Consider the following 15,914-nt stretch of genomic DNA (forward strand, 5'->3'; position numbering starts at 1 on the left):
TCCCCCAGCCTCGCTGAACTGCAGCCTGTCCCGTCCTGCGCTGCGGGCAGCCCTCTTGGCCCGGGACTGCCCCCTCTCTGCCGGGCGGGGCGAGGGCAGCGAGCTCCCGTAAGGTAGGGTGAGTACGGGCTCTGCTCTGACTCTGCCACTCTTGCGCTGCCTGGCTGAGTCACACGTAGTCCCCGAGGTTTTGGCTGCGCTCAGTGATCGTTTCCCCCCAAGGCAGCGGGCCGCCCCGGAGCTGAACCTTCACTCCCCGGACTTCAGCTTGCTGGCAGCGCTGGCCAGCCGGAGCACTGAGGACCTGTTCTAATCCTGACGGGATCGGAGCTGGGAGTCGGTTGTTTGCTTTCCTCGGTCTGCTGCTATTCACCTCCCCGGGGAAGAGCAAAGGTTTTACCTTTGCAGGACAGAGACACAGCATGAAGGTCGAGTTTGCTCCCATCAACATTCCCCTGGCCAGGAGAATTCAGACAGCTGCAGTGATTCAGTGGCTCTTCTCCTTTCTCTTACTAGGTAACAGCCTTTTTCCTACTTACGTCTTCGAGGAAAAATAATTATTATTTTTTTTTTTTGGTAAAAAAGCAGCAACAGGCAGGATACCTTCAGACTGAGTCGCCACGTGGTGAATTCCCACGGTGCTTTCTTACTCTAGTATTTTACTCACAGTCAAATGGACAGGGCATTTCAGAGTAGAAGGAGTAAGGAGATCACTTCTGATTTTGCTGGCTCTGTGCTGTCTGAAAAGCAGTTGCTGTTTTCCTTCTGTTACTTGTGTTTTTGTTATGCATGGATATTTTTTTTTTAAAAAACAGTTACAAATGAATTTCTCAATGACAGTATCTTTCCATTAAAACAAATTCCCCACTCCGAGCTAGATTTATGATGACTAATAGCTACCCCCACAACAAAAAACAATTCAGAATTTCAGATGTAAAGATTTTTATGATTGATGTAGCTTTGATTATTAACTATTTTTATAGGACAGTTTGCTGTGGTGAATCTCAGTGCAAATCAAACTTAAATCATCACTGATAAGGGACTACTCTGTCATTAACCTGCTGCTTCAGGAGATGGGACTCATGTTTTTCACGTGCTTGTTTATTTTTATCTCAAATTAACCTAGTTGTTGATACTTCGTTATTTTACTAAATTAGTTCCACCGACTAACGTTACTGTATGGTGATTTCCCCCCTAATATTTCAGTTAGGAGTCCTGCCACTAAATGTTTAACCATAGGAGTAAATCTTACTCATAGTATAAATTGGCATAACTTGGCTGAAATCAATGGAGTACACTGATGCCTCCACCGAGAAGCCTCACAATTCTATGTGTTACTGGGTGAGTTCAGTATTCCCACAGTTTGAGTTTTACGAAAACATCTTCCTTACAAATCCTGCCAGTATATTATTATCTTAATTCCCAAAATTGTTTCTGGATCAGTATAGACATTTGGTGTGGTCTAATTACCTACAAACAAAGGGATTTTGGAAAAAATGTAAATTTAACCCTTTTTCCAGGTGTGTGTGTACGTATTATTTGTTTTTTAACCTTTACATATTTGCCTTTAGCCCCTTACAATTATTTGTAAACTGGAGAGTACATTAAAAATGTATTTGAGGTCTGAACATGTCATAACATTTTTTCCCAGATCTGGACCTTAGCCTCCAAAATATGGGTATTAGCATGAAAACCTCCAAGCTTAGTTACCAGCTTGGACCTGGTATTTGCTGCCACCAGCTAAGAATTATACAGTGCCTAGCTCACTGTGGTCTCCCCAAAACCTTCCCTGGGGGACCCCAAGACTCAGATTTCTTGAGTCTCACAACAAAGGGGAATAAACCATTTCCCTTCCCCCTCCTCCCCTCCAGGTGTTCCCTCCCTGGGTTCCTGGAGAGATATACAGAAGCAAGCTCCGTGAATCTAAACAAAGGGATTCTACCCTCCCTGTTTCAAGTCCTGGAAACACAAGTACCAAGAGAGCTAATCTCTCTTCCCCCTTACCCAGAGGGTATGCAAAGTCAGGCTTAGTAAATCTAACACAAAGAGATTTTCCTCTTGACTTTTTCCTTCCACCAATTCCCTGGTGAGCTGCAGACTCAATCCCCTGGAGTCCCCACTAAAGAAAAACTTCAACAGCTCTTAAAAAGAAAGCTTTATATAAAAAAAGAAAGAAAAAGACATTAAAAATAGTCTCTGTAATAAGATGACAATAGACAGGGTCAATTGCTTAAAGGAAAAAAATGAATAAACAGCCTTATCCAAAAAGAATACAGTTTAACACATTCCAGCAACTACACACATGTAAATACAAAAGAAAACAATATAAACCTATTGTCTTACTATCCTTGTACTTACAACTTGGAAACAGAAGATTAGAAAGGCAGGAGATAGAAAAATCACTCTCAGAGCCGAGAGGGCACAGACACAAGACAAAGAACAACGAACTCACACTCAAAACTTCCCTCCACCCAGATTTGAAAAAGTCTTGTTTCCTGATTGGTCCTCTGGTCAGGTGTTTGGTTCCCTGTGTTAACCCTTTACAGGTAAAAGAACATTAACCCTTAGTTATCTGTTTATGACAGAACAGTTTACACCTATATTAGCATAATTGCCCATTGTCTGTGCATCTTTTATAGTGTTGGGCCAAATCCCTGAACCTTCATACAACCCAAGTATAAATGTCATGTGCAGTGGAAATCTGCTAGAGTTGTAGGAGGAATCCACAATCCTTTCTCTGTCCAAGGCCATGGAATGAGGATCTGTCACTCTCCAAGACAGATACAATAGATCATGTCCTTTTGGCATACTGGAAACATAGCGCTGACTCTGTGGGTGCACCTACGGGGAAAAATTAGCGGGTGCTTCACACCCACCGGCAGCCAAGCTCCCCTCTCCTCACCTCTTTCTCCCCCCTCCCTGAGCACTCCACATCCCCACTCCTCTCCTACCCTGCAAAGTAACTGCTGTTTGGCAGTGCTTAGGACTTTCCAGGAAGGAGGGGGAGGAGCGGGGATGCAGCATGCTCAGGGGAGGAGGCAGAGAAGAGGCAGGGCAGGGGTGGGCACTTTGGGGAAAGGGGTGGAATGCGGGCAGGGCTGAGGTGGGGAAAAGGCGGGTGGGGCGGGGACTTTGGGGAAAGAGTGGAATGGGAGTGAGGTGAAGGCGGTGCAGGGGTGGGGCTTGGGGGGGTCCAGCACCCACCAGGCAGAGGGGAAGTCAGCACCTAAGACTGGAAACAAGTGTAGATTGCAGAGGTATAACCAACTTCCTTGCTGCAATCCTACGAACAAGCAGGCAGTTGTGTTCTTCAACTGCTACACCCCATGGATCAATTTTAGGGGAAGTCCAGTTAGACTTCTATTTCAGTAGTCTCAATTGGATATAACAAATGCACACATGCCTGTGAAAAGGGCCATGCTAGCAAGAATCAATCTGATATTCTGGATAAATTGGAGGTGGCAATAATAGAGGTTCACCACTATGTGCCATGCTGGGAGAGCTTCCATGCTGAGGGAGCTGTCAAGGTAACCTCCACATTTTGTGTCCATACTCCCTGCATAATGGAAGCACAGGTTATTAACTATCCTCAAAATGTTTCACCTTACCCAGGAGCATCATATTGGTCTTATCTGAGTTGAATCTTAATCAAATGTCTCTAATCCATCTAAAAATGTTGGGTGGATAGTGTGAGAGCGGAGAGACAGTTCATAATGGATTGGCCAACAATGAGGCATAGAGTTGAGTACAGTCTTCATTCTTTCCTGTCCTGAATGTCCAGTAGATAATTTTTTTCTGAACAAATATAGATATGCCATGAGCTAATCATTCAAGAGCTCTTGAACTATATGTCTCAAAAATGCCTTTTTAAAATGAATCATCCTCCATGCTTAGAACAAGTGGCGTACTTTACTTTATTGGTAGGTTTAACTGGGTAACATGCTATTGGTCACATGATAGGTTTTGTCATCCCAGATATCCTGCAGTGACGGGACCTCTCCTGTATAAAGCAGTTTGTCCATGCCCAACACTAGCTAATACCATATGGTTTAACTCAGGGTTTCTCAAATCATGTCTGGGGCCACTGGCCCCATTGATCAACTCCTCCCCCTCTCAGCGCTTCCTGCACATCGCGGAACAGCTGTTTCGCAGTGCACAGGAGGTGCTGTGAGGGAGGTGGAGGAGCGAGGATGGGGCATGCTCAGGGGAGGGTCAGAAAGAGACAAGGAAGAGGAGGGGCAAGGGTGGAGCGGGGCTGGGAAGAGGTGGGGCAGGGTTGGGGCTTCAGGCTGAGCAGGGGGGTTGGAGGTCCGCAAAAAAATTTAAATCAAAATGGGGGTCCTCAGGTTGCTAAAGTTTGAGAACCACTAGTTTAACCCATTTAATTAAGCCAGTGAAACCTCTTCAGAATTTTGGACCCAAGTTTCTTTGTCTCCCTTTTCCTGTATTTTAAGCTGCCAAAGTCTATCCTAAAGCAGAAAAGACATTAAGAACATAAGAATGGCCATACTGGGTCAGAACAATGGTCCATCTAGCCCAGTATCCTGTCTTTTGACAGTGGCCAATGCCAGGTGCTTCAGAAGGAATGAGCAGAACAGGGCAATTTAAGTGATCTATATATACCCTGTCATCCAGACCCATCTTCTGGCTGTCCGAGGTTTAGGGACACCTAGAGCATGGGGTTGCATCCATGACAGTCTTAGCTAATAGCCACAGATGGGTCTATCCTTCATGAATTTACCTAATTCCATGAGTGGCCGGTGACCCAGCCATTAGGGGAAGCTTGCTCCTGGCCCCTCCCCTTGTGCCTAAGGCCCCCACCCCTCCCCTTCTACATCCCTTTTCCCCTTTGCCCCCCTTCTCCTCAGAAGCCTAGAGCATGCTCACAGCGGCCCCCAGCGCGGGGCGGTGAGACTCGGCTTTGGGCAGCCAGGTAGAGTGTAGAATGAAACTACACTACACTAATTGGATTTAGCTGGAAACAGAGTCCAGTGTTGTGGCTCTGACCTCCATAAAAGGGGATGATGAAAGTGATGAAAGATTTGCCCAGGAGCTGGTTATGGCTGCTGGAACAATAATTCCCTTAACTGGCAAAGAAGGCGGCTAACAATGTTATGTTCTAAGGCAAAGAACAATCCCCTTTTCACCAACTGTTCACAACATTTTATTGTCTTGTATTGATTTTGTTCTTTGCCTCCCTACATTGCCAATTTTTAAGCGGCAACTCAGGAAGGCATCCGTATTCAGGATGGGTATGTAAGCATGTACTTATGTGCTTCCTGAATCAGGGCCATACAGTCTACAGCTTTGTACTTCTAGCTACAGGTATTTATGTCAATGGAAAATGTACTTGGTTAACCTCTGAAACCAATTTTGCAGTAATCTAGGCATTTAATCTAGGCATTTATACTACACTATAAACCATTTTTATCTGAGGGCTTATCTACATGGTAATGTGGTACAATGTTTGCTATACTGGTATAGTTATAGTGGTACAACTCCCTTAGGCTAGGTCTACACTGGGGGGTGGAGGGGTCGACCTAAGATGTGCAACTTTAGCTACACGAATAGCATTGCTGAAGTCGGTGTATCTTAGGTCAATTTACCTGGCAATTTACCTGGAGTCGACAGCAGAGCGAGCGGGGATCAATTTTATCGCATCTATACTAGATGCGACAAATCAATCCTCGATAGATCTATCACTGCCTGCCCATCCAGCAGGTAAAGTAGATATACCCTGAGTGTGTATATAGCTATACCAGTATAAGGTGCTTTACGATGGCATAATTTATTCTGGTAAGGGTAGGTGAATAAGATACACCAGTATCAGGTAATTTATACTGGTAAATCTGCATTGAACTGATGTAACTATTTTGGTCAAAAAAATCACAGCCCTAACTGAAATAGTTTTACCAATTCATAAGCTGTCTGTAGACCAGGCCTGAGTGCCTAGGACTTGGGTTTAACAAAGAAACTTCTTTAGGATGTTAATGCAGAGATGTCCATTTCATTTCTAGATTACATTTCTTTAAAAAAAACAGACAAACCTGAAAGCTGGGATTCAAACAGCCCCAGCTTTGCGGAGAGGCAACTCCCACTTTGAATTTTGCATCCTGGGCCCATCTCTATGTTACTAAAGTGGTAAGGGTGCTCTAATTATTTCTCACCAGAATTTGCACCTGATTTTTTTTTTTTTAATGGCAGCATTTTCCCAGTGTCTAGATAGAATGCCGTTCACTTATTTCATTTGCTCATATTCTTGCATTTCTCTTTTAAATTCTTTATTCACTCATAAACCATGTAGAAAGTGGTGTAAAAAGAAGAGCAACTTAGGTTAAACAAACTGTCATTCAAGCAAGGATAATTGTCTTACACCTACTATTGAGCCACTAATTGGGCTAATAATTTTCTGGGTCACCTTTACTTCCTCATTGTTTTATTTGTGCTGTCCTGCTTTCCTTCTTCCAGATCTCTCGGTGATATTTGGTTATTTAACAATTTATTACATTCCTATTGCTGTAGCCTTTGGGCACTTTATATGTGTATACGTATGTATACACACACACACACACACACACTGTAATATCAACCACTCAGTCAGTATTGCTTGTAGAGGGTAGTACTGATAGTGATGATGATAATAACACCTAGCTCTTACATAGTGTGGGGGTTTTCTATCCATAGATCCCAAAGCACTTTATAAAGTTTTACAGATGGAGAAACTGAGGCACAGGGAGAGTCAAGTGACTTGTTCAAGGCTACCTAGAAACCCACTGGCAGAGCCAGAAATAGAACTCCAGTGTCCTGAGTCCCAGTTGAGTATTGTACCCACTAGGTAACACATCCTCCCTTTTACCAAGCATTCCAATTAACCACATAAATAAAACCTTCCATATCCAAGGTCAAATAAACAGTTGCACCACTCTGTGAAGGCCAGCAAACTTGGACTCGGACATATCGAGATGGCAAGTCCTACAGCCAGCTGTCTTCCGCCAAGAATGTGCTTATGAGATTGTCTAAGGTCATCGTCATTTGTTCATTGACTTCCTTCTAACCAATGCCCTTGGAGAAAAATGCCCTTTTTGTGCTTAGAGACTTACTGGTTAGAATTCTTAGTCATTGTAGTTTACACATTAACTTTGCTTTATGGACCATTAGTGCATTTAACGTAGCAGGTGTGGTTTGATGGTATTTGTGTGCTCTATCCCACTGTAAGTACAAGAGGCATTATACCAACACAGGGTGCAGCAGGAGAGGTACTGACCAGGCACTCTCAACTCCCACTGGGCATGGCCCACTCTTTAATGCTTTTGATAGGAGAAGAGGTGCTTAGTACCTCTCGAAGTGCTCAGCACCTTGCAGGATTGGACCCTGCTTTAGAAAACACAAAGCAGTAAGCGTACTGATCTCTGTAGGGTGCGATCCTTTGCATAGTGTTGAATAGTCTTACGTGATGATATTCATAATTGCTCTAACTTTCATATAGTTGACATAGAGTAGCTTGCCAAGGAGGTGAAAAGTTACCATGTCTATTTATGCTACTGCACAGGGTCATTACTGTGCCAAGAATCCTCTCAGGAACAACACTGGGAAATATTTCTGCTTATCACCCTTTGGATGAGACCTAAAGCTGGAATCCCATTCACTTGTGGTAATTAAAGACCCCTATGACGTTTTTGTGAAAGGAACGATGTTGCTTAGCCAGACTCAAACTCTGATCACAGTACCTAGAAATTCCCCTGTCATTTCAGACGGCAAAGTTAAGAACATAAGAATGGTCCTACAGGGTCAGACCAAAGGTCCAACTAGCCCAGTATCCTGTCTTCCGACAGTGGCCAGTGACAGGTACCCCAGAGGGAATGAACCGAACAGGTAATCATGAAGTGATCATCTTGTCGCCCATTCCCAGCTTCTGGCAAACAGAGGCTAGGGACACCATTCCTGCCCATCCTGGCTAATAGCCATTGATGGACCTATCCTGCATGAATTTATCTAGTTCTTTTTTGAATCCTGTTATGGTCTTGGCCTTCACAACATCCTTCGGCACGAAGTTCCACAGGTTGACTGTGCATTGTGTGAAGAAATGCTTCCTTATATTTGTTTTAAACCTGCTGCCTATTAATTTCATTTGGTGACCCCTTGTTCTTGTCTTATTAGAAGTAGTAAACGACACTTCCTTATCTATTTTCTCTACATCAGTCATTTGTAGACCTCAATCATACCTCCCCTTATCCATCTCTTTTCCAAGCTGAAAAGTCCCAGTTTTATTAGTCTCTGCTCATATGGAAGCTGTTCCATACCCCCTAATCCTTTTTGTTGCCCTTTTCTGAACCTTTTCCAATTCCAATATATCTTTTTTGAGATGAGGCAACCACATCTGCACACGGTATTCAAGATGTGGGCATACCATGGATTTATAGAGAAGCAACATGATATTTTCTGTCCTATTATCTATCTATCTCTCAATTATCCCCAGCTTTCTGTTCACCTTTTTGACTACTGCTGCACACTGAGTGGAAGTTTTCAGAGAACTATCCACAATGACTCCAAGATCTCTTTCTTGAGGGTAACAGCTAATTTAGACCCCATCATTTTATATGTATAGTTGGGATTATGCTTTCCAATATGCATTACTTTGCATTTATCCGCATTAAATTTCATCTGCCATTTTGTTGCCCAGTTACGCAGTTTTGAGAGATCCTTTTGTAGTTCTTCACAGTCTGCCTGGGTCTTAACAATCTTTAGTAATTTTGTATCATCTGCAAATTTTGCCACCTCACTGTTTACTCCTTTTTCCAGATCATTTATGAATATGTTGAATAGGACATGTTCACATCCTTTCCTAAAAGCATCTAAATTCCTTGCTGCATAATGTTTCTGGTGCTGAATAGCCCCTTCATCTCACTCAGAAGTTGCTGCCTTTCTTTCTAGAAAGTGCTTTAGAATTGTCCTGGATGACAGTTGCTATCTGTGGGCTTAATTCAATGGGAGTGTGACATACTATATCTTGGGGGAGCGTCTTGTAACCCCCATATTCCTCATCTATATATAATTGTGATATTGCATATAAAGCATGCCGTGTGAGGGGAAAGGTTATATGATTGGCTGAAAGTCACTGTTCTATCTAAATATGTATATCTTTAGTGCATATGAAGTTATGAGATTGTGTTGTATGGTTATCACTAAAACATGCTGTAAATTGGGAATAAGTCAGATATTAGCCCCTCAGAGACAACAACAAGGAAAGTAACCAATGCCTGGGTGGGGTGTCAAACAACCCATCAACAGCCATTGTCCAGCAGTGCCCACTAGATGTGCCTGGACTTGTGTTCTCCAAGCACAGGGGCTAAGAGTATAAAACAGAACACAGTAGCCACTTGCTGGGCCTTTTCGCCTTCCCCCACCTATGCTGCAAGCAATAAGGACACCCACTGAAGACTCCAGCAGAGGAGACTGGCCCAGGTTTAAGGGACAAATCTGTATATTAAGAACTGCAATATCCACTGGAGTGAAGAAAAACTGCTTAATCTAGATGTTGCCTAGTCTAATAGTGTTGAGAGTTTAGACTGCGTGCTTATATTTTCTTTTGGTAACTAACTCTGACTTTTTGCCTATCATTTATAATCACTTAAAATCTATCTTTTGGATTCAATACATTTGTTTTACTGTTTATCTTTACCAGTGAGTTTGCCTGAAAGTGTGTGGTAAATCTGCTCTAGTTTGCAAAAGCTGATGTATATCCACTTCCCATTGATGAAGTGGAGAACCAATTAATAAATTTGTACTGCCCATCTTGAGCAGTGCAAGATGGTGTATTCCTGAGCTGGGAGCTGGGGGGATTCGGCTGGTGCTTTTCTCTGTGTGATTCATGAGTGGCTCTTGGAGCATTTCTGCAATCTAGCTGGGTGCAGGGCTCCACATGCTGTTGCACTGAGTGATAACAGCGCCTGGAGGGGTTTGCTGCTTGTCACTAGGAAAGCATTGTGAGAGACAGCCCAGACTGCAGAGTTAAGGGGGCACAGTGGTCCAATAGTCCCAGGCTGCAGCCCAGGGATCCCGTCACAGGGAGCATTTCCATTGTCTTCAGTGTTTTCCAGCGTTCTTACTGTAGCCATAGAGCTAGCTTAAAGGCATCTTACTTATAAGTAACACAAGAAACCTATAGATCTATGCCATGTAAAGCATTAGCTTAAGCAGTTAGCATAAGGCTTTAAGGCCTTTGAGCCTTAGCGTAAGAAAGTGGCCCAGCAGGAACCCTGAGTTTTGGTGAACAGGGAACGTTGTGCTTCGGGGGAGGGTTTGTACAAAACAATACCAGGTAACTGCAGGAGTACAGCACTGATACTAGGCTTGGATATTGTGATAAATGAACTGGAGGGAGGGTCACCCAGCCAGCCAGTTAGCTATAAAATCCCTTTTAGTAGTTGTAAAGCAAGTAGAGAACCTGTAAAGGGTTAAAAAGTCTCCCTGCGTAGGGAAAAGAAAGGGAGTGGGCCCGTGACCAAAGGAGCCAATGGGAGGGCTAGAATTTTTTAAAATTGGGGGAAAAAACTTTCCCTTTGTCTGTCTATCTGTCTGTCGTTCTCCAGAGAGAGAGGACAGAGCAGAGACAGGCTTGAACTATGCTATAAAAAGCTTTGGCCAGGTATGGAAAATCATCAGATCATACCTAGAAACTGCTCATTTGAAACCCCAGATATGTAAGTAGATCAGGAAGTGTCTAGGAAGATGCCATTAGGTTTCTCTCTTATTTCTCTATGGCTTGTGGACTCCTCTGCGCTAACCCCAGGTGCTTTTGTTTTGCTTGTAACCTTTAAGCTGGACCTCAAGAAGCTATCTTGATGCTTAATTCTTGTAATTGTGATTTTATTTATATATTTATTTAAACCTAGCAAAAACCCTAAGTTCCAAATGTATTTTCTTTCTTTTTGTTTTTAATAAAATTTACCCTTTTTAAGAACAGGATTGAATTTTTGTGTCCTTAAGAAGTTTGATCGCTGGTGGCAAGCCGGGCTTCGGAGTGGAGCCCAGAGCAGCTCCAGAGCAGTGGAGCTGCAGCTTTTTGCCTGGAGCTGGAGCGGAGCCGGAGCACAGCTCCAAAGCCCTGGTGGCAACAGCTGATTTCCTTTGTTTTTCTTTCTCAGCTGTTCCCCAGAGGGGTGTGTGTGAAAGGGCTTGAGGGTACCCCACAGGAAGGAATTCCCAAGTGCGCCTTTCTGGGTTCTCCAAAGGGGGTGTTTGCACTTGGGTGGTGGCAGCATCTTCCCATCCAAGGTCAGAGAAAAGCTGTAACCTTGGGAGTTTAATACAAGCCTGGAGTGGCAAGTATTAATTTTTTAGATCCTTGCGGGCCCCCACTTTCTTACTCAAAGTGCCAGAGTGGGGAATCAGCCTTGACAGATACTTTAGGATAGAAATACTGGCAGATGCTTAACAACAAACTTGCCTTGGGGATGAATTGATGTATGTAAGTTAAAATTATTAACATACTAACCTGTAGGAGGATAAAGACACCTCGACATTATTAGGGTGAGGAAGTTAGATATGGACAAAGGGGTGGCATTTGTATGAATATTCATGATAACCACTAGACCCTATATTAGGCCACACCACCATGTAAGGGGGAGATCTAGGCTCTCAGACTTGTTTGGCATGCCAGGGTGTTACCCAGTTCTTTAGTGGTTATTGATTATTACTTGTTTCCAGTTAATTACAAGTCTAAAGAAATGGGTACTGAGGGTTCTAGTCCAGAATCAGGCACAACAGAATTCAGGTTAAGGTCAGTGTCTGGGTGGGAACCCCGAAGTACACAATGATGATACTCACACTGAAGGCAAAGCCAAACTTTAAGTAATTTTTATTAGCACAATTAGATGCAAATGCTCCAAACCACATAAAAAGGTAGCAGTAATATAATAAGCTAATATTTTGTACCATTCTTTACATATACTCACACCCTTTCTTGGGGATCAGGTGGTAAGAGACAGTCATCCATGGGGGATCTTTCTCTGTCCATGGCATGCCAAACAAGTCTGCTGCTTAAGATAATGCCTTACTTCAGTGCTTCTCAAAGCCAGTCCACCGCTCATGCAGGGAAAGCCCCTGGTGGTCCAGGCCAGTTTGTTTACGTGCTGCGTTCGCAGGTTTGGCCTTCGCAGCTCCCACTGGCTGCGGTTCACGACTCCAGACCATTGGGGGCTGCGGGAAGGGCGGCTAGCACATCCCTCGGCCTGCGCCGCTTTCCGCAGCCCCTATTGGCCTGGAGCGTCGAACTGCAGCCAGTGGGAGCCACGATCAGCCGAACTTGCGGATGTGGCAGGTAAATGAACCAGCCCAAGCCGCCACAGGCTTTCCCTGCATGAGCGGTAACCCAACTTTGAGAAGCACTGCCTTACAGGATATAGGCCCATAGATTTCTTGCCCTTCTGCTAAATGAAATGCTAAGCTAGGTCTATGGGGTACAAGGGACAGGGTTGGAACTTCATGGATGACCACTAGTCTCTTACCACTAGAGCTCCTTGAGAAGGTGTGAGTACATGTAAGGAATGATACAAAACATTAGCTTAAGTCTATATTTACTGCGCCCTTTTCATATGGTTTGGAGCATTTGTGACCTTACTAATTATGCTTATAAAATTGTTAAAGCTTTGATTTGCCCACAGTGTGAGTGTCATCATTGTGCACAGCGGGGTTCCAGACCAGACACTGAATTTGGTAACCTGAATTAGCTCAACGTGTCTCACTGTTATCTACTTTTCCTATTTACTCTAGAGTGATTCACCATCTGCTGTGAAATCCTCTCCTTCAAGGTGCCAGGCTTCAAACCAGGTTGATGTAGTTCCCACAAACTATTTTACTCTTCAAAGATGAAATATAAAAATTGGTTTGTAAAATACCCTTGTTCAGCCAAGGTAATGCTTATTTTCTTTTATACCACAGTAGTGGTTAGAGGCTGCAGTCAAGATTGGGGCCTCCTGGTGCCAGGCACCATACAAGCACATACAAAGGCACAGTTGTTGGCCAAAGAGTTTACAATCCAAGTTTAGCTCTTTCTACCCTCTGATATCTATAAGCAATGCCCTTTGTGCAAGTCTTGTTGGGTACTCTAAATTCCTCCCACAATTCGCTACTCTTTGTGTCAGGTAATAGAGGGTAGCATATGGCCCCGAATTTCCTTTTAACCAGCTTTGTACATCACAAGCAGAGTTATCCCAGAGCTGCTTAATACAGGGACAAATCCTGCAGGCTCTACACAGGAAATATTCCCATAGACATGACTGGGACTTTTTCCTGAGTAAAGATTGCAAGAGTTGGGCTAACGCTAACATATCCCGACTAATACCATATTATAAATCCACATGATTCAGTAAAGTAGGAAATGGTATCAATATGCCTCCTATCTCTGGCAATTATAGTAGGATGTTACAATTGCTTTCTCATTAATTTGAGTGTCTGTTATTCTGAAAGTAGCTGGGTTAGGACAGCTGTTGTGATTCCACAGAAATGTTGGTTTGGTCTGATTTTTTGCTCCTCGTGGCAAGACTGTAGACTCTTATTAAATTAGGTTCCTTTTCGGTAACAATACCTAGCTCTTTTCATCAGTAAATCTCAAAGCACTTTGCAAAGGTCACCCCACAGGTCAGTGGTAGAGCCGGGAATAGAATTCAAGTCTCTTGAGTCCCAGCCCAGTGCTCTATCCACTCCCTCCATGATGTCTCCCTCTCAGTCGGCCCTGCTCCATCTCCTCACCAACCAGAATATATGAAGTCATTGCTCACTTTTGCTCCCTCCTTCCCCCTACCGTTAAGTAACTTCTATGGAATTCCTCTGGTTTTACACAGGTATAAATGAAAACAAAACTGGGTCCAAGGACTCTTTCCTATAGTGAGATAGTAATGAATAATCTTCACTGTGGTTTTCTTTCTGTTTCTTGTAGCACAGTGTTGCTGGGGAGTCTTCATCATCTTGCTTTTGGGAAACTACTGGTTCCTACCTGTCCTCTATGCACTGTGGCTCTATCTTGATTGGGAGACCCCCCAAACTGGAGGGAGAAGATCAAAGTGGGTCAGAAACTGGACTATTTGGAAGTACTTTACCGATTACTTTCCAATTCATGTGAGTAAAAAGTTTCACACCGAATTGTGAAAATGCAGATCAAGGTGGCTCTTTATCATGAATGCTTTGGGCCAGATTCATCTCCGGCATAGCCCTGCTAAAGTCAGTGGAATTATACCAGGAGTGAATTTGACCTGTCTTCTGTAAATCAAGCTTAGATGAAGAAAATCTGGAGTTAGTGACAGGAAGAATAGTTGGGGACTGGTTCTTTTGAGCTGAACCTTTCGAGCCACGTGATGGAAGCTCAGATATTGTAGAGATTACAGAACTATTAATCTGAGACAGAACTGAGCTCTTTATACTTACTTCGCTTAGGATCACTTAAGATGCTCGTAACAGGGAAATCAAGTATCAGTGATATACACGCTATTACATGCAGCCTCCCTACTTTTGAAATTCTTCCTGTGTTTATGAACCACTGTGATTAAAATAGTTTTAAACTCAGACTCCATTTATATTATTTTCAGCTCATAAAAACGTCAGATTTGGATCCAAGCCAAAACTATCTGTTTGGATTTCACCCTCATGGTATTCTTGCTGCTGGAGCCTTTGGAAACTTTTGCACAGAATATACAGGTTTTAAAGAATTATTCCCTGGTCTTACTCCATATCTTCACATCTTGCCCTTCTGGTTCGGATGCCCTTTCTTCAGAGATTATGCTTTGAGTACCGGTAGGTGGAACCAAGATCTCTTAGCCACTGCTTCAGATATGGCATATGTTTAAAATGAGTTGTATAAAGTAGTCTCCGATATAGAGCCTCATCCTGTATCTATTGAAGTCTATGAAAAGTTCTGCCATTTAACTTCAATAGGACCAGGACTGGCCCTGTAGAAAATCTGTTCACAGTGAACGAGTGTTTCAAAAGCAATTCAGAAGGCTTTGTTGTACTTTTAATAAACCAGTGAATCATCATTGAAAGTGACTTGTAACGAAATTCCTGAATTATTTTAATACATTATAATGTGGGAATTGTAATTCCAGTTATGCAGCCCAATTCTGTACCAGTGAAGTCAATGAGAGCTTTGTCAAGGGAGCAGAATCAGGCCCATAGCAAGTCTATCATGCAGTGAGGTTGTTTTCGTGAAAGGGTGACTATACTAGATGAGGGAGCTAAGCTAGAAGAATTTTTGATTGAGCAATGCATCTTTAATTTTTTAAAACTTAATTTTAGTGAAAGCCAAGAAGTCATTACAGGTTGTGTAGGCACCAGTCATGATAGATAATATTTCTTTTCATAGAATATCATGATTGGAAAGGGCCGCAGGAGGTCATCTAGTCTAACCCCCGCTCAAAGCAGGACCATTCGCCAATTTTTGCCCCAGATCCCTAAATGTCCCCCTCTAGGATTGAGCTCACAACCCTGGGTTTAGCAGGCCAATGCTCAAACCACTGAGCTATTTTTATTTAGTATTTTTGCATTGTCTGTAAATAAAGAGACAAACTTAGATGCAAAATGTCATTCAAAATATAATGGCAGTAGATGCTGGTATTCAAAAAAATTAAATCATAATATATGAATACCATAATATTTCACATTATGTAGGAGCAGGACGCTGACCATAAAAGAATTAACCAGTTGCCTATAGCTGCAAATTCAGATCTGTTGCAAGCTGGGTGCACGTCCATTTACTTTAATGAGTTGCACTGGCTTACACAAGGTTCAGTTGGCTCATCCAGACCCTTACTAAACTGAGTCATCTTTGCTCATGCAAAGTAATCCCCATTGTGGTCAATATGACTGCATACATAAGTGTAGCAGGGTTGGGCACCTTCTGCACATTGATAAGTTAGGCCTGT

At 43.1% G+C, this 15,914-nt stretch overlaps 1 protein-coding gene across 4 annotated transcripts in view; it reads left to right on the forward strand.

Moving 5' to 3' along the window:
* Window positions 1–234: 234 nt before the first annotated feature.
* The window catches only part of MOGAT1 (monoacylglycerol O-acyltransferase 1), a 65,039-nt gene continuing 49,359 nt past the window's right edge, over window positions 235–15,914 (forward strand). For all 4 annotated transcript variants that reach the window (XR_007775783.1, XM_050964114.1, XM_050964111.1 and 1 more), the window contains exons 1-3: window positions 235–516; window positions 13,937–14,115; window positions 14,583–14,787. Coding sequence is in view for 3 of the 4 variants with exons in the window: in XM_050964114.1 (XP_050820071.1) it covers window positions 423–516; window positions 13,937–14,115; window positions 14,583–14,787 (478 nt within the window). In the remaining variant the exon portion in view is untranslated. The remainder of the gene's footprint in view (window positions 517–13,936; window positions 14,116–14,582; window positions 14,788–15,914) is intronic.

Source organism: Gopherus flavomarginatus, chromosome 8 (assembly GCF_025201925.1).
Source record: "Gopherus flavomarginatus isolate rGopFla2 chromosome 8, rGopFla2.mat.asm, whole genome shotgun sequence".
NCBI lineage: Eukaryota > Metazoa > Chordata > Testudines > Testudinidae > Gopherus > Gopherus flavomarginatus.